The 26,701-nt window shown below is 37.0% G+C and overlaps 1 protein-coding gene across 2 annotated transcripts in view; it reads right to left on the minus strand.

The window, feature by feature from the left end:
* Positions 1 to 16,923: 16,923 nt before the first annotated feature.
* ITGA1 (integrin subunit alpha 1) overlaps positions 16,924 to 26,701 on the minus strand; it is a 158,459-nt gene continuing 148,681 nt past the window's right edge. For both annotated transcript variants that reach the window (XM_042950183.1, XM_042950174.1), the window contains exons 28-29: positions 24,339 to 24,455; positions 16,924 to 18,766 (exon numbers count right to left, since the gene is read on the minus strand). In XM_042950183.1, the coding sequence (XP_042806117.1) occupies positions 18,722 to 18,766; positions 24,339 to 24,455 (162 nt within the window). In that variant the 3' untranslated portion in view covers positions 16,924 to 18,721. The remainder of the gene's footprint in view (positions 18,767 to 24,338; positions 24,456 to 26,701) is intronic.

Here is a 26,701-nt window from a genome sequence, read left to right on the forward strand (position 1 = left end):
GAAATACATTTCAAATGTTTAATATCAAAAAGTTAAACAGAGCCAATTTTGCCATTAGAATTTATTTGACTGGTAGGCCATTGGGCTTTGTTTATACATCAAAAGAATGAAATCAGTGAAGATGGGAGAGCCTCAAAGATTTGGAACTTGTTTTGCCAGGAAACTCAGTCTTAATCGTTAAATCTTTTCTGCTTCTACATTCTCTATTATGCTATATGAGAAACCAAAACTTCTATTCTTGGCTCACAAACTTTGGTCTAGCTTGTGGTCTTCTAGTATTTCTTTAAGTTTCCTGCATAATTCTCCTCTGGAATTCTTACCTCTCTTTCCCTCTTACATTTTTATAATTTCTAACATGATCCTTTTCTTGGATTAAGATGAAAATATTGCAAAAATGTCACTTTTTTCATTTATTCATTTACTTAACATATATTTACTTAGTACCTACCATGTGCAAAGTAATAGTCCAAGCACTGTGACAGGAACCAATGTTACCTGGCTGTCCTCAATAAGCTTGAAATCTCATTACCAAATATTATCTCCAGAGTCTTGCTATAGATGAAATCCTATGAGGTGTATGAGCAGAGAATAGGGAAACTTGGTGTGATTTATGCCATTTAGTGGAATGAAAGAATATTTAGGCACATTTTCTTTAGATTCGACATGGACTTTTATAAAAGTCGTTATATGGAAAGTGGCTTCTTCCATCAAAAGTCTCTAGATCTAAAGGCAAATGAAGATGTCTCAAGACTTAAATTTGAGGAGGCGGGCTAACATTTTTAAAGCCTATAAAACCATACATTTTCACATGTTACAGTATGATAATGTAGTTAGTTTTCTTGTTAGAGTTGTGGCCCATGACATGTATGTAGAGGTAGTGACTTTCACACATTTATAAACTGAAACTCGTCAGCCTTGCCAGTTTCTGAGTGCAGATGAGATCCCATTCATGCAAATGTCTAAATGTCTTCCTCTCACTGTTCCCCCTTATATATGTAGGGCCCTTAACCCATGAACTATTCCTTGTGTCCATGGGTCATGACATATACACGTGCACTGGGAGATCAGTGTTAATTGCTGTTGGTCCCTGCTGCTTGAGGTCCGTGCCCTCCCTCACCACTAAATGGGCACAGATCCTTTTCCATTTTAACAACTTGTAATGACTTAATGCTTTCAGATTTCCTTGGAACTCTGCTTTAAAATGAGGAGGCTGCTACCTCCTCTTAGACTGATATTCTCTTACAGGGAATCCCCAGAAGGCTTGCCTATGGCCCAGTGCATTACAAGATCCAGTCAGAGTCACCTGCAGCCATTTTTCCCTCCCCAGTGCTCACAGGATGCCTAACTGTGTCCAGGGTAATTTAATCACAAAATGTTAAAACAAGTTACCACATTAAATCCAGAAATACTATTTCCTTTTGACCTTTGGCTCTGTTTTTGAGTCTGGCTCAGAATTTTTTCCACCATATTTCCTTGCAAGTTGGCTTCTGTTCTTTTCCATTCTCCACTTTCTCCTTCTCTAGCTACCTAATTCCACATGACATATATGACTAAATCTCAGCTCCAGCCCTAGCACAAACTTCTTCCATACATCTACATACACACTTTTAAGTATAAGATTTTAGAAGGTGTTATAATTGTGTTTTCTTTAGCAGCTACACTGAGATATAACTAACATACAGTAAACTGTACATCTTTAAGTTGTTCAGTTTGATAAGTCTTAGCATTACATATTTATATTTTTAATGCACTTTTAAATAATATTAGAAGATTTTTGAAAACGTGTTGTGTACGGGTATGTGTGTGTGTATTCACACATGCATGAATATTTGTATGTCCTCCAACTAGAGGGCCCAGAGGAGGCACTCATAGAAGGCAAGCTAACTTAAGATCCCAGACAGAGACTGGAGGGCTAGTCTGGCAGACCCATACATCTATTTGACCTATGAGACATCCATGGAAGGAATTACCCCTAGGAGACAGTAAGGTGTAAAACATTAACCCAAGAAACAAGAGGTTTTCAAGGGGCAAGGTTAATTTGAGTAAAGCAAGGTGTCAGTTCTAAATCATGGAGGGCAGTGTGGATAGTAAAAGGATTATAAAACAAAATGGTAAACATCGTTCTATCATCCCAGTGATAGAGTAAAAGATAGTGCTATATTTTGGGCTAAGTTATGACATAAATGGAGTGTAAATATTCTTCTCATTTAAATTGAAACATTACTGGATCATGAACCAGAAGAGGGACTGACTACAAGTCACTGAAAGGGTTCCAAGTACACCACCCCAAAATACGCTACTTTGATATAAGGATCATTTTGAGCTAAAGGCCATAGAGAATAAGCAGACACAAGAAAGTTTCTCTAGTTTTTCCTTTCTACCAGGAAAGGCAGGACAATTCTTAATCACCAGAGACAACTCTAGACTCTTATCAGCCTGGAGAGGGCACCAGAGAAATCTATATAACCGACCTTATTCATTAGCCCTTAACTTTTATGAGTTTCTCCATATATTTACCTTTCCATTATTTGCCCCCTGCTACAAGCCCAAACCATTTTTCCTCTATCTTGGCATTTGTCTACAAAATTGTTGTTCTTTGTTAAGGTGCTACCTAATCCCCAAATTCTAAGCAGCCCTTTGAGTTACCATAATGAGTTTCCCATGTGTACATGGATATACGTGTTAATAAACTTGTTTTTCTTGGTAATCTGTTCTTTGCCCCTCTAACTCATGGGGCCCTAGTCATAACACCTAGGAGAGTAGAGGGAAAAAGTTTTTTCCTCCTCCAAACCACCAAACCTGTTCAGGTGATCAACAAGAGAAGACAACAATGATAGGGGCGCCATGCCATGCAGTCTGGGTTGAAAGTTGGGACCACCATGGTAGTTAGAGCAATCAAAGAAATGACATGAGGACAGTGTTGCTGCTAATTGGTATCTGTGAGATACACATTCTGGTAATCCACAGAAGATCAGGAAGAAAGATTTGGCCCAGGGTTCCTATACATCTCCAAGTAGCACTTGAGTCAGAGAAATCTTACTGTAATACTATAAGCTAACTACTGCATGCTTCAGGCTGAGAATCCAAGATATACACACATCTTCTTGGTATGTTATACATTATTGTGTATAAGTTGCCTTTTATTTTTATTGATAGTATAGTTCCATCCCTACCTCCGAAATTAAGGTTACCTTATATTTTCCTCTTATTGGTTCTCCATATTTGTAGCAAAGCAGCAGAACTTCCTGTATTTATCATCTTTGGGTTGTAGGCTGCAGAGATGCATTGGTGGATGAAGAAGAAGATAAGCGACAAACACCAGAGCTGATAAGAAAAGCTTAGGTCAACCAGTTCTGGAGTCACTTGTCTATACATTAATATATAACTTAATTGGAACCAAAATAAAACCCAGCTATTGCCATTTTACATGGTTACAATAAGGATGCATGTTCTATAAACTGTGGCAAAAAGAAAATGTGCAAATTTTTTACTAAAAAATAATCATATTTGTTATTGCCAACCACAGTGAGAATTACAATGAACCATTTAAGATAGTTTAAATAAGTTACCTGGAACTTAAAGGAAAAGCCCTAAATTGTTGCCCTAAATTATGACAAATTACAAATCTATATATATCAAAAAGACTACTCAGGATAGGGAGCTGAGAAGAAGGTAGTAAGATAACAATTTACTATCTAGCAAGTGCCAAGAATGCTATGAGTATTATTATTTCACGCTTGTTTTATTTTGACTTCTCATCACAATTTATGGGCTGGTATTATGTTCTCAACTGGGTGCGTGAAGAAGCTCACTTTTAGAAAGCCAAGGTCAGGACACTTGTCCAAGCAAGTGCACCTAGCAATGGCAGAGCGGGCATGTGGGCCCAAGTCTCCTTGACTCCAAGGTTCATTCTTTTTTCCACCACATTATGTGGCCAAATTATACTTTGAGATACAGACTTTCAGATCACACTCTTCAAAGCTGTTTTTTGTATGGAAAAGAATCACATACGTTTATTAGGTTGTTTATATAGTCTATAAAATTTGAGTACGTTCATTCAGTACTAGGCATGATTCTCTTTCAAGGCCATATTGTCTCATAGGAAATACAAAATGAAAACAGCCAACTATAATATAATCACAATCCCTTCCTGCCCACCACACATGTAAGTTTCAAAGACAAGGAAAACTAACTAGTAAATATATCATTATCACAAAATATAGCCATACAATGGAATTCTCTTCAGCAATAAAAAGGAATGCACTGATATATAAGCAACATATAACTGGCAAACATGCTGAATGAGAAAAAGCAGATACTTTATGACTCCTTTGATACGACCTTCTGGAAAAAGCAAAACTAAAGGGACAGGAATCAGATCCGTTGAGGAGGCTGGTGATGAGGAGAGGAAAAGTGACTATAAGGGGCATGAGGAGAGGAAAAGTGACTATAAGGGGCATGAGGAAATATTTAGGGTGATAGAAATATTTTCTATCTTTTAAAAAAAATTTTAATGTTTATTTTTTTTGACGAGGGATACAGAGAGAGGGAGACACAGCATCCCAAGCAGGCTCCAGGCTCCGAGCTGTCAGCACGGAGCCTGATGCAGGGCTTGAACTCATGAGCCATGAGATCATGACCTGAATTGAAGTTGGACACTTAACCAACTGAGCCACCCAGGCACCCCAGAAATATTTTATATCTTGATTGTGGTGGTGGTTACCTGACTTTGTTCATTGTTCACAACCTGTAGCACTATTTACCTGAAATGGATAAACTGCTGCATGTAAATTATATCTCAATCATCACGACCTAAAGACCTTTAAAATCCAAATTAGAGAGAGACTATAAGTTTTTAGAAAGGGAGACAGATGGGGTGAAGTCTGGGCTACAGAAATGCCACCTGAGGAAGGAGCCTTGGGGGAGGTGAACTTAGGATGTGAATTAAGGAAACGAAATGCCAATGTTTATGCCACAATGTCTAGGAAAGGAAAGAAGAGAGACTAATCCTTCATATTTAATTACATCTCTAAAAGGCATTTTCAGTGTAAGCACATTTGCCTGCCTTGAGTAAAAATTGATTGAAGAGAATGGATGTTTCCTTTTATAGTCAGTGGAAATAATGCTTAACCATAATGCAAATGCCTCATTGGAGAGCTAGGTAGTCCTAGGATGTCTGAGCAGTCCCTCTTCCTCTATTATTTCTATCAGTTCAAGGATGCCTCCCTGATAATGCCGACAAATGCAATTCAAGCATTTTTGGGAAAATCTTGCATTCATTTTCGTCTTTGTTTCAGCTAACTTCTGAACTCTGTGCAGTGAGAAAAGTTACTCTCTTCATGCTAAATAGGTCCTGTCACATTCAATCCAGCACAGGTTTACTGGGTACCTGTTGTGGCTCACTAGTGCACAGAAAATAGGCAGAGCAACACAGAAGTATAATGCATCCTGCCCTCAAGAAGCTGATGGGCCGCTTGCAGGGTCAGAGGTACTCACTCAATAAAGGGCCCCTGCTTCGACTTTGCTTGTGCCGGTCTGGAGGACCGATGGGAGAATTCACTGGGCGTTATTTTGCATTCAGGTTTGAGGAGCTTTATAAATGAAGTTACCCTAATGGAGGAGGTAGATAAAACAAGACCTGGCATCTCAAAGGAGGGCAACTTTGATTATGGAAAAGTGTCTCTCCTGGCTCCTGTTGGTGGGTTAAAATAAAAAGCACGTTTTTGTTTGTTTGTTTGTTTTGCTTTGTTTTTATTTTGGGGTTTTGTTTTTTTTTTAGGACTGAGAGGACAAGGGTATCTGAGAGAAGGTATTCTCATCCCCATTTCAGAAGAGAAGACAGCGGAGCACCTTTGTATTGAGGATGCCATCAGCAAAAGATGCCACCATCAAGAACTAGAGGAAGAAAATGGCAGACACCACTGGACAACCAGGAAGTTGTGCTCATGAGCATGAGACAGCCCCTTTGGGGATTCCAGAAAGAATTGGAGGGGGACTATTTTTAAGGGCCTGGACTAGGTAGACTGCAGGTCAAAGAACAAAGGGTTCAGTTCATCGAAGGATATTTGTAACTGTTAATGTGAGCCCAGTTTTATCCTCAGAAGGGCCTGGAATAGGTATAGATGGGTAAATGTGTATGTATAAAATTAAAATGTCATTTAGTGTCATATGAACTGGGACAGACTATAAATTACTGTAGGAATTTAGAGAAAGGAGAAATCATAGTGTGGCATACAGTAGGACTTCCTTGGAAAAGAGAGACTGGAGCTTGATAATAAACATATTTAACTCACAACTCTGCTGAAAACACTTGCCAAAGAATTGTCAGGAAACAATTAGCCTCAGATTAAAAAGTATCTTTTGATATCTCTTTGAGAGAAGGGTGACTGCTTCTCAGTTTTCAGGTGTAAAATTACTTGCATACAGTAGATACTTAATACATGTCTGTTAATTTAACATTTTGATAAATGAATAAATATTAAATATTTTAAATATCTAAAAAATTTTAAATATTTTAAAACAATGTACAGTGTTAGAATTCTAAATGTCAGATAAGTCTGACAATGTACAGATTCATGACATATTGTGAGGAACATCTGTTAAATCATCTTTAAAAATATTTTAAAGTTTTCCCTTGTACTTTCATAGAATTTTGGAGTTGGAAATGCTCTCAGAGATCTTTCCTGGTCTGAGGTTCCATTCATATAAGAATAAACTTGATAGTATTCATGTTGATTATATTTGAAATACCATTTGAGTGGACATTACAAATTTAATTACTTAATACCCAATCCCACCCCACTCATCTCTTGCTTGTGTTATAGAGGCTGGAAGTTAAATATTCCATTTCCCTTGCCATTAGGAATAGTCATGTAACACTGTTAGGATGGACAAGGTGTAAGTGGAAGTCTGCTGGGAATCTTTTGTAATTCTAATTTTTTAAAAAAATTTTTAAACAAAGACAGAATGGCCTTCTACCTAACTTCTTCCAGCTTAGGACACAGATATCATTCTGTAGGGGGCAACAGACTGGCTTGTGACCAAGGCCAGCAAAAAGGCCAAGAGAATCAGAATTTCCAAGAACTGACCATTATATCTAAGAAGTAAAATAAGTGGTACTAATTTTTTTTTTTACCTATGGCAGTGCCATAAATCAGCTAATATGTTCTTTGTAAAACTCATTCTTTCATTTTATAAACTTTCATAATTCTATCAAGAACCCACTTGTATTGTCAATATGAGAAAAGATTGTTAGATGCAAAATGCATTGTAGCTGTGTTGTATTTTATGTTTGCATTGCCATATGTTGTCTTGATTTTTAAAAAAAAAAATTTTTTAATGTTTGTTTTATTTTTCACAGAGAGAGAGAGAGAGAGAGAGAGACAGAGCACAAGCGGGGGAGGGGCAGAGAGGGAGGGAGACACAGAATCCGAAGCAGGCTCCAGGCTCCGAGCTCTGAGCTCCGAGCTCTCAGCACGGAGCCTGATGCGGGGCTGGAACTCACAGACTGCGAGATCATGACCTGAGCCAAAGTCGGACGCCCAACCGACTGAGCCACCCAGGGGCCCCAATTTTTAAAATAGTTTATCATATAGTAATGATCTTAATATCATAATATCCAATTTTATAGATTGGACTTTTTAAATTTTTGGATAAGTTAAAACAGTCGTCTAAGGGTCCTGACAGTTGGTAGAAGGAAAATACACTGAGAGACATTAACTAGAGAGGCAATTTTAGATATTGAAATAATATGGAGACAGAAAAATTAAGTATTGCACTGCACAAGAGTAGTAAGTTTATGGGAATCATTACTCTAAGATATAATTAATAGGTTAAAGGAGATTTAGATAAATGCACCCATGCTGTTGTTAATACAGAATTAATATCAGAATTTGAGATATGAGGGCATGCTTTCAAGCAATTAACGCCTCTCAGAACCCAGAGCAGGGTTTCCAGATGGAATAGTGAAAACCTCACTCTTGGAAGAGTCTGAGATAGGCTGGATCATACTATCAAGGATGTAAAGAAATATCCAGTACTGGATGATTTTTAAATTTTTTCCAAGTATATGAGTCTATTATTACTAGTGATCATACTATATCTTCATGGTTTTCCTCCCAGAGAGATATAATAGCTGTGTAAGTAAAACTTTACTCAGTTTATCAATTCTTGCATTCAGTCAATAATAAAGAAGTACCTACTATGTGTTAGGTACTACAAAGATAGATGTGTGCTCTCTTGCACCTCTGTGTTTTCATTTCTCTTACCATGACCTCCTCTGAAGTCTTTGCTGTTGGGGGAAATGACTTTGAAGCCAGATAGAGCTTGGTTTCTATGTCAGCATTACCACTTACTAGCTTTATAACCTTGAAGTAACCCCTGAACTCCTTTGAGTCTCAGTTATAGAACCTGTAAAACAAAAACAATAATAGTATCACCACAGTGTTATTAATAAGATTAAACAACATGTTAGGAAATTGCCTGGCACGTGGAATGTAGACAATAAATCTTCCTTTTTTTTTTCCTCTTGTAGAACATTGGGAGACTTAACCCAGCCCCATCAGTTCCATTCAAAAGTACCTGCTTCACATGTGCCAATTCTTATAGCTCTTGTAGAATACAAATGACTCTTCATTTAAACATACAATCTTCATTTATGAAGATATGGCCCATCCTAGAAGGTGAACAACTGCTGTGATGTGAAATAACACACTAATTGGAATCTTTGCAGAATTACCCACATTATAATGATGAGGTATGCCGAATGGGCAGGAATGAAAGACGGGTTTGAAAAGTGTATGAAAAGGAATAGCAGATGGTACTTGGGTGCTAATAGAATAGAAAAGTCTGAAAGTAAAGGAAGGAAGAAAATAGAAAATGAGAAACTAGGCATGTGAAACTAAAGAGCCCTGGGCATTTCATCAAGGACGGTTAGAGTCTCTGGCATGGCTAACTTCCAGCTCCACTAATTACAGTCTGATGACCAATTCTGGATACTATTCTTTATTTACCAGGTTGAGGCATTTCCACTCTTGCCTTTGGAATGCCATTCGGGATTGTGGTATCTAAGTGAATTCATGCCACACATGCTCGGTTGAAAGATACTACAAAAACAAAAAAATAGCTGAGCAAAGTGGAAGTTAAAGACTAAACCTGCAGATGTTTCAATGATGCTTTTATTAATTCAAGCCAGTTCTTGCCAGTCAAGTTACTAAATGGAGCACTGGCACATGACCAAACTGCATTCATCTGTGAAGTGGCTGGCAGCCTGGGTGCCTACAGACAATGGTGCTTGCCCTATTATTCCTGCCATAAGGGAGCAATTGGGCCATTGTAACTGGAATTTGTGCAGGTCAGGGACCCTATACACTGATTTAAGACTCAATTCTCAGAGTGGGATGACTCCATGATTCTGCTCTAATCCACACAGAAGTTTCATTTCAGCCGCCAGTGAGTCCTTAAAAACCTGCAAGGCATCAAAGTCAACTCAAGTATAAATTTGGATTTCTGTATACTTAGAAGAATTCCAGGGGTCTCCTTCTTTCTTGCAAGATAAGAATCTTCCCAAGTCTGGAATTGCACACACCTTTTTTCTTAATGTTTTTTTTATTTTTGAGGGAGGGAGAGAGAGAGAAAGACAGACAGACAGACAGATGGAGTGTGAGCAGGGGAGGGGCAGAAGGAGAGGAGACACAGGATCTGAAGCAGGCTCCAAACTCTGAACTGTCAGCACAGAGCCCGACACTGGGCTTGAACTCATGAACTGCAAGATCATGATCTGAGCCGAAGTCAGACTCTTAACCAACTGGGTCAATTCCAGCATAACTGGTATTACACACATCTTAAAGTTCATTCAGTTTGATAGTAATATAGCTACCTCCAGCTCTCTTATGGTAACTGCATGGTATATCTTTTTTTCCATCATTTTCCTTTCAACTTATTTGTGCCTTTGAAGCTAAAGTCTGTCTCTTTTAGAGGGCATATAAATGGACCTTATTTATCAGCCTGAAAATCTCTGCTTTTTGATTTGAGAGTTTAGACCATTCACCTGTAACATAATTACTGATATGGTTGGAGTTACCTTTGTCATATTGCTATGTGTTTCTATACGTCTCCTGTTTTCTTTTTTCTTCTGTTTTCCCTTTGCTGAATTCATTTTGTTAATGCTTATAATGTAATGATTACAAGTCTTATTTTTGGCAAAAATTCTTTCTTTTTCAAGACTGTTAGTAAAATAACCCAGTTGATTTTGCATAATCAATAGGGCCACACTTGCTTTTATTCTTAGTGACGCTATCTTTCCCATCTTTCCTCATCCACTCCTTGCTGTCTGGCCCATCCCACCCCTGCCTGAAGAAGTAGGTAAAAAAAGTAAGTATTTGACATCTGGACAATGGAGAATTCTAGTTCACATGTTTATGTGTGTATAATGGTTATTAACTTAGAGAGAATGTGGGAGGGGATAATTTTTCTTATTGTCAGCTCCAGAGTAAGGGGAGGAATTTGATAGATATCACTATTTTAATACTAAAGAAAAATTAAAAATATAATGTCACATTTTTAGAAGGTACAGGGTACCAGGTTCTCTGTGATTTGAAGTATGTCAAAATAGAAATGTGTAAAAAAATAAGCATGTATGCCCAGAAAAAGGACAATTTGAAGTTAGTAATTTCTGGTGCCAGTGTTATGATTGTTTTTAAATTATTTCTCTGTTTTGCAAATTTTCTACAATGTGTATATATTACCTTTTACTCTAATTTTTTCCTGATTTAAAAATTGATACTCATGTATTTAAAAACAATTCCAATAATATAACTATTCCAAAGAATAAAATAGAAGTCACCTCCAGTCCTCCTTGATCACTTCTATTTGGTGAACTCTTCGTGACATCTGCTTGTGGATGATCAAATGAATTTTACAAAAGTAAAAAAAGACACCACAAAGGATAGGAAAGTGAAAATTGTGCCTATGCTCTATACCTGAAAATAAAAAATTCCATTGTATGCCATTTTTTTAATAGTGAATATATCCAGATTTTTTTTCTAGTAACTTCACCGTGTATTCTTATCCTGGGTAAAGGGTAAGTGGGAGAAACACTACTTATCTCACAATAGAGAGAAAAGACAGGGCATTGGAGACTGTGCTGACACAAATTAGTACAGGACCTTGTAAACAGCCTCTTTGTAACTCAGTCGGTTTCTTCTGTAAAAATACCTCCTCAGTCCTCCTGCAGCATGGTTTGAGGATGAACCCTTTTACAAGATGAACATGTGTGACTGCTACTAACACTCCTTTCTACATTTTTCTTCTAGCCCTTATATATTAAGTAATTTTGTTACTTATTACTTATTAAATAAAATAATTTTTTTCACTTCTTAGTATTTTTTTCTATGTGGTCCAATATGTTGTTATACAACAGGTAATTCATTATTAAAACATCTCATTAGAAGAAGATATACCGTAATATGGATTCTGTGGTTTTTGTGTCAAGTTTGCAAAAGACTAATCACATTGCTATACTGTGCACAGGAAACACCACAGACACACTTAATTTGTTTTTGTTTTTTCTTTTTAGACCATCAAAGTGAAAAACTGCGAAGGAGCTAAAAAAAAAAAGGTTGGAGCTCTGGAAAAAATACTAATCTTGGATAAAACTAATGTACTTAAAATTACAACAATCACATTCTTCTTTGAGTCATTTTTTAAAAAGTTAATAGATAAGACAGGATGCTCCTTTACCTTGACGTAAGATACACAGCTGATGCACAGGATAAGATAAGAATTAGACCAAAAATACCAAACCTCTGACCTCAAATCAGTGTACAGGATACACCATATGTTGGATATTCAAAATACTCTTTTACTCTCTCAGCTATTTCTAATTATATCAGGTTAATGACTGTTACCTGAAAAAAAAAAACATGTTTAAGTTAGGCACCTACAAAATTATTAGTGTCAACAAAGGTTGTGCTTTTTTGTTCTTGAAGGTGATTAAAACATTTTCTTCTAATGAGTTTGTCCAATAAAAGTCTTGCAGAAATGCATACACCCTTAAGCTATTCATTTTAATAAGTTTATTCTGAGGTAAGTAAAAAAAACAAGCAATGCAATATACGTTATGTTAGGTGATGCAAAAACTTTATTGGAGTGATATGATACATGTTTCAGGGCAGTAATTATATACAGCATTTTTCTTTTTAATCAAATGTTTACGATTCTTCACACTGTCTGTTAACAATTTTAAAACCTCACAGTAGTAAAATACAGTACACCATTCCCTTCACAGGCCAATGTTTCCTAATGAAGAACACAGAGAGACAGCTGTTGCATCCTGAAATAAGGCCAGGAGGTGTCAGAATTAAATGGTAAGTATCAGGATGTCCTGTGTGAAATGATTCTGGTATGAAGAAGATCTGATGTGCTGCTGCTTCAAATGATTGTTTTTACTTGAGACAGTGTATCAAACTTGGAAATTCGCCCCAGCTAAAAGACAAGTAAGAATATACTTAAAAATTTTTTTTTTAATGTTTATTCACTTTTGACAGAGAGAGAGAGAGAGAGAGACAGAGCATGAACGGGGGAGGGTCAGAGAGAGAGGGAGACACAGAATCTGAAACAGGCTCCAGGCTCTGAGCTGTCAGCACAGAGCACGACGCAAGGCTCGAACTCACAAACCGCGAAATCATGACCTGAGCCAAAGTCGGAGGCTCAACCGACTGAGCCACCCAGGCACCCCAAGAATATACTTTTATTTAATCAACAATTCACTTGTGCAAAGTACATGTGTTAGTATTGTGTGTGGGTACAATGTGGTCTAAGGGAGCCTGTGGTATTTTAAGGAGGAAGGATGTATATATAAAAGATAAAGATCTTCATTTCCTCTCCCCTCCCCCCCAATTTTTTTCTTCCTGTCTTTCAAGATGCAAGATGCCTGAGGGGCATGACAGGAAGATGGCCGCCTGGCATTGGACCTACCATGCAGCTATCTCCCAGAAAGCCATCATTAGCTTTTGTGTGGGGCTTCCCTTTTGCTTGGCTACTCTGTGGAGGAACAATTATGTCACTCAGTTTTCCTCATTCAATCTCTCTCTTAAAAAATGGGGGTGGGAACAGGTAATGTCAACTGGGAATTGTTCAAGAGGATACCTGGCTTTCAGTCGTTATTATTTGGAAGATTCCTTTAAAATTTTTTTTCCCCAGTCTATACGCACAGATCAAGCATTGAGTCTCAGTATTTTGCAGAAGAGCTTGTAAGATTCCGCTTAGTCTTTTTTTTTTTCATAAAGATGTGACTTGAAATATGGTAAAATCAAATATCATCATAGTTAGGAGTGTCACCAGTCTGTAGTTTACTGCCATGCTTTCCATGATGTGTCAGGTAATGAAAGGATTTCTGAGTGTCAACTCATCAGAAAGAACATGCAACTACTCAAGGACCTGCCAGGGGCACAAGGCTTACAGTGGCCTTGCCAAGGAAGTTCCAAATCGAAACTAAACATCCCCACTGTGCAGAAGAAACCAACTGGAAGGCAGAAGGCAGAGACATCCTGCAAATGGACTCCGGCTCATTTCAATGCCCAGTCCTCAAGGCATTCAAATTCGCCAGCTTGTGGCAGGAGAGAAATGCAAGGAAGTCTTACATCAAGTTCTGAATTCATTGGTCATGGTAGAAAGGTTTTGATATATTTAAAAAGGCAGAAAAAAAAAAGAAAGAAAGAAAGGAAGAAAGAAAAAAAACGAAAGAAAAGAAAAGCTGACCTCAAAGCAGAGTACATTTGAAGTGATAACTCACCCTTGTGTATTTTTCAGTACGGTAAATTTTCAGCAAGAAGTGCTTCTGTGTATATCTGATATGGGGTGGGGCCAGGCTGATCCTGGGGTGTAGTGGATTCAGGGGTTAAACTCAGTCTTTTTAGCCTTTTTTAGAGGCAGAAGCATCCATTCCCCTCAGTTGAGAAATGGACCTCTTGGTGCCAGATGTCATCAGGGACAAGGGGGCTGGGGCTTAAGGGCCAACATAGGGTTCTTTAGATTTCCTCAAGCTTAATGATTATAGGCTGTTACTTGGAATTTCTAAATTCAAGGTTAAATTTTAATATGAGGATCAAAGATACTGACTTGTTCACCACATTACAAGGTCAGTTGTTAGCTCTATTTTTATTTTACATAAGATGTTGCACAATAGTGCTTCCATTTGGGAGACAGCAGAATATAGCCTTTTGTAATGTACTACAGAGTTAACTTCTTGGGATGGTTTCAGAAGTTCTACATTGGAGAGGTTTAGCGACAGCAGTTTAACATTAAAAGGGGTTGCCCAGTAGACTCACCTTAAAGATGTGTTTGCATTAAAAAATCTGCTGTTAACAGATTAAGCTAAAAATAGCATGAGTCTGAAGATTTTAGAGTCTTCTTTTTAATTTTTTGGATTATTATGTCCATGGGTGAGGATGGGGATTGTGGGGTGCTGATAGCTACATCCTAGAAGCCCTTCCTTCAACCCTTGGCATAGTTGCTGATGGTGTCCCATAAAGGTTTGTAAATCTGTTAAAGATGTTCCATCTCTGAAGTACAAGGCATTTTGTCCCTATTACATTATACCTATACCATGTCATCCCTTGATTGTGTCACAGAAGAACCGAGGACTGAAATTCTATATAAATGATCAGTTCACTGAAGCTGGTATTCACAGCAAACAGAGAGCACATGTTTTGAACAAATTTTTCTCCAATAGTCCTCTAGAAAATCTCCCTTGGTGGGGGCTGGGGCGGGTAACCAATGAGGAGGACTTGAGAACTGCCAGAAATAAATGAAGGATGCAGAGGATATTATTTTTTAAAAATAACTTTCCAGAAGTCTCTCTTTGGACAATAACGTGATTGCACCTAGCACATGAACCATGTCCTGAGCCTGGGTCTTCCCTAGTTTTCTCAGTGTTGTGCAAAGCACGATAGTTAATTCACACAGAACAGATTACAACATGTTTGATAAAGACATTACCCTCTATGAAGGCACACTGTACAGAATGGCGGGGCAGCCATTCACACTGTACAAGCCGTGGCCCTTCCAGAGAATGCCTAGAGAGATGTGTGCACGTCTTCTCACAGCCGCTACAACCCAGCTCTACTCCAGCACTGTGCAGCCACCTTTTGCTTTTGGTGCAGATTTGTTTTCCAATTGAGTCTACATACTGGTTTTGTAAAAGGAAAAGAGAATATATATACATATATATACATATATGTGTGTGTGTATATATATATGTATATATATACATATATATTTATAGGTATTTGCATATATAGGTACATTTATTATGGTTGAGTAAGCATCAAATTTTGCAAAATATTCTCCCCCACAAGACTCATTTCAAGTGTATTTATGACATGGAAATATTCAGATTAAACTGCCCATGACTTTACAGCTCAGAGAAAATAAGTGAATAAATTGGACCACTGAATTTCAAATTGGATCATAGAAATTACAAATATTTGCAAAGGATGAACTTTCACACTATTGCTCCAGGGCAATGGACTCCTAGAGAAGGTGAAGCAGCTTCTTAGTGGTTTTGAAGTTCCGATTTTCACTGTGTCACCCTTCAGATTTTCTTGGTTTCAATTCTTGCTTCTTCTGAAAGTTTATATAATTTTAATAATATTAAAGGAAGGCTATAATTTTAGAAGTTGAAGTTAAAGAATGGGAAACCATGTAGCATTATGTCTGCTGGGCTTGAGATGAGCATTTTAAGGATAATTTGAAATATGATTATATTGTATTTGTGTATCTATCTATATATATATTCAACATGTTATATCTCTGTATATCTATATCTATTTATCTATCATCTATCTATTGCCTATTATTGTCATCCAATCTATTTCAATGGTGTGCTGAAGCCAGTTCATATTGGTTCACGGGACCTGACAGATTAATTTTCAGGAGTTTTGTTAAGATGGTAGGGTTATATCAGTAGCTTGAAAATGGCCATGACAAGACTATTTAGGTCATGGAAATTGGCAAATGACACAAATCAGTTTTCCTCCTGGAGAGCCAGTTATTGAATAATTTACCAATATACCTTTCTAAGTTTAGTCTGGAAAGGGACTTCATACATATGTAAGTTCACAATGGAAGAAATAGTCAATTTTATAAAATACCAAGGTTAAAAAAAGTTTCTGGAATAAACTCATAGTTTTAAAAAGCACTCACTTTTCTTATTAAGTGCTTTAGAATAAAATGGTAGAGGTTAGTATGTTTCTTGATCATTGACTATGTTTTAGAACATGTGTACTGCTGACTTATTCTAATCAGACCCTCCACATTTGCATCTTTTACATAGTTGCAGAACTGTACATTAAAGTTAAATATTAATAAACATTAAAACTATATACAAAGTGGATGAATCAAACTTTCCTTGGTGGTGTAGCTTTTGTGTTTATTTTTTGTCCTTTTGTCAAACCCTGTCATTTGGTATTATTGAGATATTTTGTATTTGATTTATGTTTGCACATTCATGTGGGTGTGTGTACATGTGTGTTTACACACACAGATGCTCACACACATAAAGCTCAACAAGTTATAGTATTAGGGATGATGGATATCTGGTCCATTAAATTCTATTTAAAAGCTGGGAATGATTGATGTTAAAAACTGTGCCATGATTATAAGTACCTATTTGATCTGGCCCAGCAGTTCTCCCTGTCTTTTCTAAAAAATTCAAAATGACATTGTTTCCGTCTTTTCCCTCTGGGTCAACACCATGTTTAGTTAAGATGTGCACACTCCTGGTGAATGCTTTGCCTAGCAGTCATGGAGGCCACGTGTGAATTTAAGTTTACCTGCTAGATTTATTTCTGAGAATGTGTTGAGATTGGAGCAGAGCTGCTGAACAGGCTATGCACAGGAGTTGTGCAGCATGGTGACTCTGGACAAGAGAGACCTGAGTTTTATTGGGCAAAGAAATAATAGGTGGAAAGCATGATTTCTGAACCCGAGATAGATAGTGGGAATGAAGGAAATTCCCAAAGTAGACTTTTCTCAACAATGACAGGCCAGCAGGAGGCTATCAAACCTCTGGAAAGATTGCGCTTTTCTTAGGGTACTGATGACCTGGGCACTCCCCAGGTGCAAGGTTTTGATCGTCAGGATCTTGGATGTAGATGTGGAGCGCCACGAGGTAGGCCGACGCTGAGTTCTCAGATAATTCCTTGGAAATTATGTTAAAAAATTAGATCTATGGCATTTAATTTCTCCCTTGATTTGATGTTTTTTGAGAAAAGTAGAGTCCAGAACTTTCTGGATAAGGTTCTGGACAGATGCTGGTCTTGTGATGGTCAGCGAGGTGGAGAGATGGAGTTGTTGCAGAAGAATCAGCTAATTTTACAGCAGTAGTTCACACGTGCGGCTACGATACATTCATTCATTGTTATTTTCCTAAGCAACGGAGCAACCCAGGAGCTTATGCTACAGTAGAGTCCAAGGCACCATGATAATTACTTCAGGAGCAAAGAAGCTCATATAGAGGTGTGATCTCTTTCTGTCGGTGCGAGGTTTCAAAGCTAAAGTTCTTTAAAATTCATTTCTGGAGTTCTATTTAAATATTGATATGCCACACTTATAAAGCAGTGTCTTCTTGGTAAAATGCAATATTGAAATGGAATACTGCCTTTCATAAACGTAAGAAATGTGTTTCAAAAGTTAAATACCTTTTAAAAAATGAAAAAATAAACATACTCTCACAGCTTGAGGGTTTAAATGAACCATGTACCAAGGAGCTGAGAAAACTCCTACTTTTGGTACATCCTGGAACCCCTAACGTTCAAAAGTTGCCCAGCAAAGATGACTTCAGCATTTCCGTGGCATCTGCCTAAGCTGCCATGTTCCGTTCAGAAGCCATCTTAGCATATCCCATACACAACATGGCTTTTCATGACAAATCGCTGGTATGCCACACAAAACTGCCGTGAAGTGTTGTTTTCAGCATAAAGTTTTGAGTTTTAGGGCTCAATATCAAAATGAAACATGTTCTGTGAAAGCTTAAATTAATCCATTCAGTGCACTGCTTTTAATCAAGTCATTCTTGGTTTTTCCTTCAGCTCAAAGTTTCCAAACACTTTGGAAAAAAAAATTTTTTCCAAGTACAGAACCCAACACAAAGATGCTAACGTATTCTCTGTGATTTAATTATATTTTCAGTCCATATTTTATGTATACTCTACCCAGGAAAAATTTCTCATTTGAATAGGGGGAAGTTATCTTTTTCAGTTAACTCTTTTCTTGTCATTTACAAATGTTGACTATCATGCTGAATGTGAATATCCATCAGGAATCAATGGAAAAAAGCTTAACTTATCAATGATCATAAAAATCTTTTAATGCATTCCTTAAATACTCTGAATGCTGATTTAATATGTAAACATATTTGTACAGGTTAATCTTCATCTTCAAAACACTTTGTAATTTTACTTAAATAAGTAATTATTTTAAAGTAATTATTTAAAGTAATTATTTTAAAATATTTTTCATCATTTTATAAAATATATTTTTATGGTATTGTTTTTGGATCTTCTTTGACTTATCACTTTCCAAGTGATTAATACCTGATGGATTACATAAAGTTATGTGACTATGTCTTTAATTGTATCTATACATTTCTTGTCACATATTTGAGGCAAACCTGAGGATAGATCATCAAATAATTATTATTATTTTTCTCCTGTAAAATATGTCATTTTTCCATTTTCTTCTTTAGTGGTCTTTTGAAGAATCCAATCTGTTAAGAAAATATCAAACACAATACAATTAATTATTTGAATTTAAGTAATAAACACTAAAGCCCTTGGATAAAATTTAATACTATGCTAGTGATTTGGGGCAGGCAAATAATTAATAATACAAATAATTAATAAAATTGAGAAAGGTTTTTTTTTTCATTGACCTATTAAGTAATATTGAATGTCAAGAAATGACATTTATTAAGTTGTTATTTCATTTTAAACTTTTTTTGTTGGTTAAATATATCATGTCTCCCAGTAAGAACTAGTACATGTGGTGAATTAACTTAAAAACGTTTTGGGAAAATATTTGGGAAGCATGCAAACTACAGTCAGCTGGCACTAAATGGCATTTTGCCGTCATCTTTTTTTCAGGGATGTGGCAGAGAAATTCCATCAAATAACCTCATAAATTGAGGTCTTTAGAGCTGGTGGGGAATCTGGTACATGCATTATGACTGAGAGGTTAGGGAGATATGAATTGTCTGGATTAACTTTAAATGTGTCAGGACATCTGCCTTTATAGACTTGACAGGAAATACCTCTTGAAAACATGCTGGATAATTTGGATATAAGAAACATATTTCTGAACCTATAAGAAATTTCACATAGGGGTGAATGTGGGTAACTTTTCATTATACTTTGTAATTTGGGACATTATAAAAATTATAAGTGCTTTATATATTTCCTATTGTATATTATAATAAAAGTAAGTATAGGGGCTGGAAGGGACCTTTGTAATAATCTAATCCAAAATGTGGGTATTGTATTTTATTTTTAAAGTTTATTTATTTATTTTGAGAGAGCACTAGTGAGCATGAGTGGGCGAAGGGCAGAGAGAGAGAAAGAGAGGGAGAGAGAGAATCCCAAGAAGACTCCCCACTGTCAGCACAGAGCCCAATGCAGGGCTCAATCCCACGAACTGTGAGATCATGACTTGAACAGAAATAGAGTTGGATGCTTAACCGAGTGAGCCACCCAGGCACCCCACATGTGGACATTTTAAATAAGAGGAAATTGGGGTGCCTGGGTGGCTCAGTCGGTTGAGCGTCTGACTTCAGCTCAGGTCGTGATCTCATGGTCTGTGGGTTCGAGCCCCGAATCGGGCTCTGTGCTGACGGCTCAGAGCCTGAAGCCTGCTTTGGATTCTGTGTCCCTCTCTCTCTCTGCTTCTCCCCTGCTCATGCTCTCTCTCTCTCTCTCTCAAGAATAAATAAAACATTTTTTTTTTAAAAAGGAAATTAAGGGTCTTTCTATTTTTTTTTTGTAAATTTCAGAGTAGATTATAATAGTTCAAGCAGACAAGTTAGTTCTTTGAAAGTGTGATATGCTCATATTATTTTAATCAGGAAGCTATGGTAAATTTGCAAGGGAATGATATATTAAAAAATAATTATTGAATAACTGAGGGCTTACAAGGCATAAATGGTCAAAAGTATGCATTTTTAAGTGAGAGAAGTTAACTTTTTTATGTTTTCCATCATGCCAGATGGATGCAGATGGATTTCCATCATGCTAGATGCCACTAGTTGAGGCATCTAGTGGTAGATGAGGCAAAGACAACAGAACAAATAAGCACGAAAAAAAACCAGTGAATCTGTCCCTCTTCTAATGGCAGTTCTATATGTCTCAGGTTTTTTCTTTGAGCCAACAATAAAAGTACTGGATTCACAAACCATCAGGCCCTTTAACTTGTGCCTGCATGTCCTAAGTCAAAAATTAATCAGATGAGGCTTTCACAGAAATAGGTGGTGAATAGTAAGACTTTTCTCTCTCCTGCTCTACCCTGCTCTTTATCTCCTGTCCTTTCCCTCTCAAGTCTTTTTGCATCTTTCCAACTTTCCTTTGCTTTCACACACTAAATGCTGTTTTAAAACTTAAGTGTGTTATCTGAACTTTTCCACCCAACAAATTCTATGAAGTTGGGTCCTTCGTGGAAGTTGGGTCATAGGAGTGGAGAGTAGGTGAGTATAGAACATAGCTTCAAACCAGTGAAGGCTAATACTAGCCAAGGTTAAAAACAAGTTAAGTTTGTTTTCAGTGCCCAGACTTACAACTTTCACTTTCCTTCTTTGTCTTTTCGTATTTACTTATCAGTAAGTGCTAGATCTTATTTATGCTTCCCTAGTTCAAAACCCTATGGCAAAGGGTCAAAGTAAATAGTACCCGGTAGAAAGTATGTGCTTATTGGCTATAATATGCAATAAATGTTGAATGGATAAATTGATACTAATATACCAAAAACTAAAAAATTGTAGTGCTATTCCCTATCCACATCCACCAAAGATAGGAATATTGGATGAGGAACAAAGCTTTAGGACTTGTAAATAAATCATCAGTGATGGAACCTCAGGCATTGCTATGAAATCAAGCTAAGAGAGAGATGTTCTTCTTTCTTAGGGTTCCTCTGTGGGCTGAGTCTCATTCCATTCTATTGGTTATATTGGCCTGAGTTTCCCCCTCAACATGTGGTACTATATTCCAGGACATGTTTCTCAGTCTATTTAGATCTGTGCCCCCTAAAAGCCTTCTCTCTTCAATATTAAGTGTCTTAAGCTGTTTACTAAGATTTTGTCAAATTTCAATTTCTGCCATGTGTACTATAAGGATAAATTATATAAAGACTGTGCCTTTTGAAATAGATTCACAGCTCCATAAGAATCTTTGGCCTGTTTCCTGTATGGAGCCAGGAAGTTCCCATGAACTTCTAGAGTGCTCAGATTTGGAAGGAGGAGAAAGAAGGGACAGTCCTGGAGTTTCTGCTCAAGGTATAATTAGTATAAAAAGATCCCTGGGAATAACAGTAGCTTTTCTGAGTCTACTATAGACCAAATACATGCTTCAGGGATGTTCAAAATGGCTTTAAAACAGGAGGAGGGGCAATTAATCTTTTTAGCATAATGGATCTGCTGAAAGACTGAATCCAACTAGAGACTCTCATTCTAAAACAAAATATTTTTATACATTTCAGAGAGTTCATGACCGTCTTGAACAAAACCCAATTCCTGGAGCTCCAGAATGAAGAGCCCTGCCTCATAGACTGCAGCAGTGGGATGTATTGGAAAAAGGATGGGTGTTGCTGAAAGATCATTGCTTGAATCCAGTCCCTTAGTAGCTGATAATCTTGGGAGATTTACTTAACTCTCTTTGCTTAAATGTTATCAAGTATAAAATGTAGTCAAAGTACTCAGTTGAAAAGGTTGTAAGGACAACAGAGTGAACAAAAGACAGAGAGAACATAGAGCAAGGGGTTCATAGTGTTGGCAATGAAGTGAAATGGTCTGGGTTGAGGTCCTTACTCTGAACCTGATAAACCATGTGGCCTCGGGAACATATGTATGCCTCAACTTCCTCATTAAGGAAATGAGGTTCACAGTAGTGTCTTTCTCAAGGGTTGATGTTAATATTACAGTGGAAAAGCTGAAAACAGTTCCTGGCACGCAGAAAGCTCTCAGGAAGTCCTAATTCCTTTGTTTCTGTGGAGTCACAGTTCTGATTGAGGCATCTCCCACTGAACTGGTTGAACTAAATGTACCTACTGGTTACAGCAGTCCAAAGGTTGCTAAATTACCTTCCTTCCTGGGCCTAAAAAGATCTAAGAAGCCAGAAGAATGTATCAAAAAAACGCTGACTGTATGGAAGGATGTGTTTATTTTTACTTTTATGCTTTTTCAGATTGGTGGCCAAAAAACCAAATAAGTGGATAAAACTTATTTGTTTTAAGCAGACATGCCACCGGAGAAAACCTGTCCAAATACCAAAGCTCTGGCTTTCCTTTTCTCTTGTCAGCCAGGTCCTAAGTCTATATGGGCAAGTGCAGTGCTCAGAATAGATCACACTGGAAGAAATCAACAATAAAACACTCTCTGTAACAGAGGTGCATGTAAATGAAGAAACCACATTCTAGGTTTCAAGCACAACCTCAGCACCACTAAGCCAGGTCTTGGGTACCACAGTGTGGCAAAGCCAGGTATTACAGACACAGCACTGGTAACGCCTAAGAGCTGGAGGTTTGAGAAAGCAAGGAATTAATCCTGTCTTAGAGACTTTGCTGGAAATGCTACTGGCCTACATCTCTAACATAGTTTTGTTTGTCATCCCCTCTCAGTGTAAACCACCCCCCAAAAGAGGAAGTTATTTATTTTAAGAGAGTCGAAAGGATAGGAACAGCTGGAAATTTGATAGAACAGAAATTTATTATTTGAACTGTTTGATTAAAAGAGAATTCTACTGCTCAGGTACTAGAAAAAGGAATATATAGCCATATCCTGCATTTTTAACAGAGTTCAGCTATTTAATAAAACAATTTGATAAAATATAGGGTGATACTATGTTAGAATAAATGCCAATTTGATGTTTAATTGGAAGAACATTAAATTCAACTTTTCTACGGGATTTTATTCTCTATTAAATTTGGTGCAAATGCTGTCATCTCAGTTCTGCTTAATTTTATTTTATTTTATTTTATTTATTTAACTTTTTAAAATTTTATTTATTTCTTTTGAGAGAGACAGAGCACACACAGGGGAGGGGTACAGAGACAGAGACAGAGACAGAGAATCCAAAGCAGGCTCTGTGCTGACAGCAGAGAGCCTGATGCGGGGCTCGAACCCACGAACCATGAGATCATGACCTGAGCCGAAGTCAGATGCTTAATCAACTGAGCCACCCAGGCACCCCTCAGTTCTGCTTAATTTTAAAATGATGCAGCTAAGAGTTTGAAAAATCTCACACACCTCAGTATAAGCAAACATCTATGTAAATATGCAGATTTATCCAACAGAAATCGTTTCACAAGAGGATATGAAATAGGAGTCAGTGAAACAGTAATCTTTCTCTTTCCATCAACTAATTAATAAATTTCTCATCTCTTACTCAGGCACACAACTATTGCATAAAATGTGGTATATTTCTTTATATATTAAAGAAATCTTAGTTTTTAAGATGCATAGAGGTATGTGATTAGGATAATGCTCATCCTAACTATTCTATTGCTTATATATTCTTAAACTGATAGAGGAATTCATTCTTTTATCTTTTTTTTTAAATAAAAGAGAGGTTTCATTCTTCTTTCCTTATAAACATTTACAATTCCCAATATTATAGACATATAAAGGTCCCTTATAAGCCCAACCTCTAGAGAGATCCATCATGATTTTTGGATTTTTTTTTCTTTTACAAAACTGAGATTAAGTTGTGCATAGTGTTTGAGATATACATTTTTAAAAAATTTGTCTTGGTCCCATCATTTCAATATTTTTATTTCCTTTTTATTTTAGAGAGAGAGAGAGAGAGAGAGCGCACTAGTGAGGGAGAGAGGCAGAGGAAGAGAGAGAGAATCTTAAACAGGCTCCATGGAGCCCAACGCAGGGCTCTATCCCATGACCCTGGGATTATGAACTGAGCCGAAACCAAAAGTTGGACACTCAGCCGACTGAGCCACCCAGATGTCCCTCAGTATTTTTAATGGCTGTCTAATATTGTATTGCACAGCATGGATAAGTCATAATTCATTTCACCAATTTGCTGTTGGTAGTTGAAATAGGAAATCAAAGGAACTTCGGTGCTTACCTTCCACAGTGCTAATATGAGCAGCATTAACAGCAACAATCCAGCAAAGGCACTCAACAGGATGACCCATAATGGCACCCTGCCTGGTAGTCCATCTTTGGATATTTGAATAGCAAACTGAAAATCATTAAACAAGACTGTTAACATTGATAAACACCTATTATAACTCCTGGTACATTGAGTTCTTACAGGGTATAATTTTATACCAAACAATGCACTCAATCTGATTACTACATACAGAAAAAACATTGAGTTTACATTTAGAAATGCCCTTCCTCTATTCAACACCTCTAACCATGTCAAATTTATTGTTACCAAAAATATTTATAATATTATGCTTTAGAAATTTATATATACAGAGTAAACTGCCTATGAATCAGAATGTTCAGGAGCAGAGGTGAATTTAACTCAGTGAGAACAATAAGTATTATTGATTCATTGATTCATTGATCGACTTTAGTGCATGGTCACGTCGTAAAAATTTAGGCTGAAATGTCACCACAGGTTGACATAAAATCCTGAGTAGGTCTTCTTCTAATTTTAATTCTAATGTGATTTTTTTGTATACAAATTTATATATAACTTTCATATAGCAAAATGCATAAATCTCAAGTGTACAAATAAATTAATTTTTGCACATATATTCACCTTCATGTACATTTTATTATACCACACTGTCTCTTCCAGTTGACTTATCTTTAGTCAATATCTATAAATCAGTTCTTTTTTAATTTTTTTATGTTTGTTATTGAGAGAGAAAAAGAGAGAGAGAAAGACAGAGCTTGAGTGGGGGAGGGGTAGAGCAAGAAGAAAGCACAGAATATGAAGCAGGTTCCAGGCTCCGAGCTGTCAGCAGAGAGCCCGATGCAGGGCTCGAACTCAAACTGTGAGATCATGACCTGAACCAAAATGGGAAGTTTAACAGACTGAACCACTCAGGTGTCCCAATATAAATCAGGCCTTAATTGAAAGAAAACTTTGAAGAAACAGCTTTTAGTGTTCCAGCTACTCAATGTGTCAGTCAAACCGCTATGAAACTTGTCTGCCCTGTGTCTCATCCTTAGGCTTCTGAGAAAAAAACTAATTCAGAGTAGGTGTCAATAACTAATAATAGCTCAAGTTTCTGTATTTGCTTGTCACAGGGAATGTCTCAATTCCTTAAGCTAGAGGGAAGACTGGAGGTAAAAGGAGGAAACGAACAGGGGCGATATTTGCATATTTTAGAGACTGATGTAAACTCCTCAGATTGCTCCCTGTGGGTCCCTGCTGACACTTTGGGAATACAGAGCCCACAAGAGTATACATATGTACAGAGTAAGACAGTTTAAGACAGATTTTAAAAACATCTAAAACAATTCCCTCAACTTACAAATACAGAAACTGAAATCTGGATGGGATCAGTGACTAAGATCACACAATTACAAAATGATCATTTTGTAATTTAACAATGCAGGTATTGTTTTCCTTTAGGATGAGGTGTTGAATAAAAAGCTTCATGGGGAATTTTAAACTAACACTTAGGGGAAATAAAACTAATTATAAAATTTTAACAAACTATATCTAGGAATCAAATGTACTCTTTTCCAACATAATATATACTCATTTTGGGGGCTTGGTGCTGACTGGTGATATTTTGGCTTCTCTGAATGTGGAGCAACTTTGTATTTATCAGTGCTCTTTATTTTATTTTATTTTATTTTATTTTATTTTATTTTATTTTATTTATTAAACAACTTTTTATGTTTATTCATTTTTTTTTTTGAGAGAGAGAGCGAGCGAGCTGGGGAGGGGCAGAGAGAGAGAGGGAGACACAGAGTCCTAAGTAGGCTCCAGGCTCTGAGCCATTAGTGCAGAGCCCGATGCGAGGCTTGAACTTGTGAACCGCGACATCATGACCTGAGCTGAAGTGGGATGCTTAACCAACAGAGCCACCCAGATGCCCTTGTCAGTGCTCTTTATAACATAAGTAAACATTATATGTATATATTGTATACATTATATGCAAATATTCTTTAAAGGTGAATACTTACCAGAGTTCATTGGAATTATTTGAAATACGTATTAATTTGAAATAATAATTTTTTAAAAATGTTTATTTATTTATTTTTGAGAGACAGAGAGAGAGAGAGAGACAGACAGACAGACAGAGAGAGTGTGAGCAGAAGAGGAGCAGAGAGAGAGAGGGAGAGAGAGAACCCCAAGCAGGTTCCATATTCAGTGTGGAGCCTGATGTGGGGCTCGATCCCACAATCCACCATGAGACTATGACCTGAGTTGAAACCAAGAGTTGGACTCTTAATTGACTGAGCCACCCAGGCGCCCCTGAAATAAGAAATTTTTAAGCAACATCTGAATGTTAGGTA

This window comes from Panthera leo, chromosome A1 (genome assembly GCF_018350215.1).
Source record: "Panthera leo isolate Ple1 chromosome A1, P.leo_Ple1_pat1.1, whole genome shotgun sequence".
Taxonomy (NCBI): domain Eukaryota; kingdom Metazoa; phylum Chordata; class Mammalia; order Carnivora; family Felidae; genus Panthera; species Panthera leo.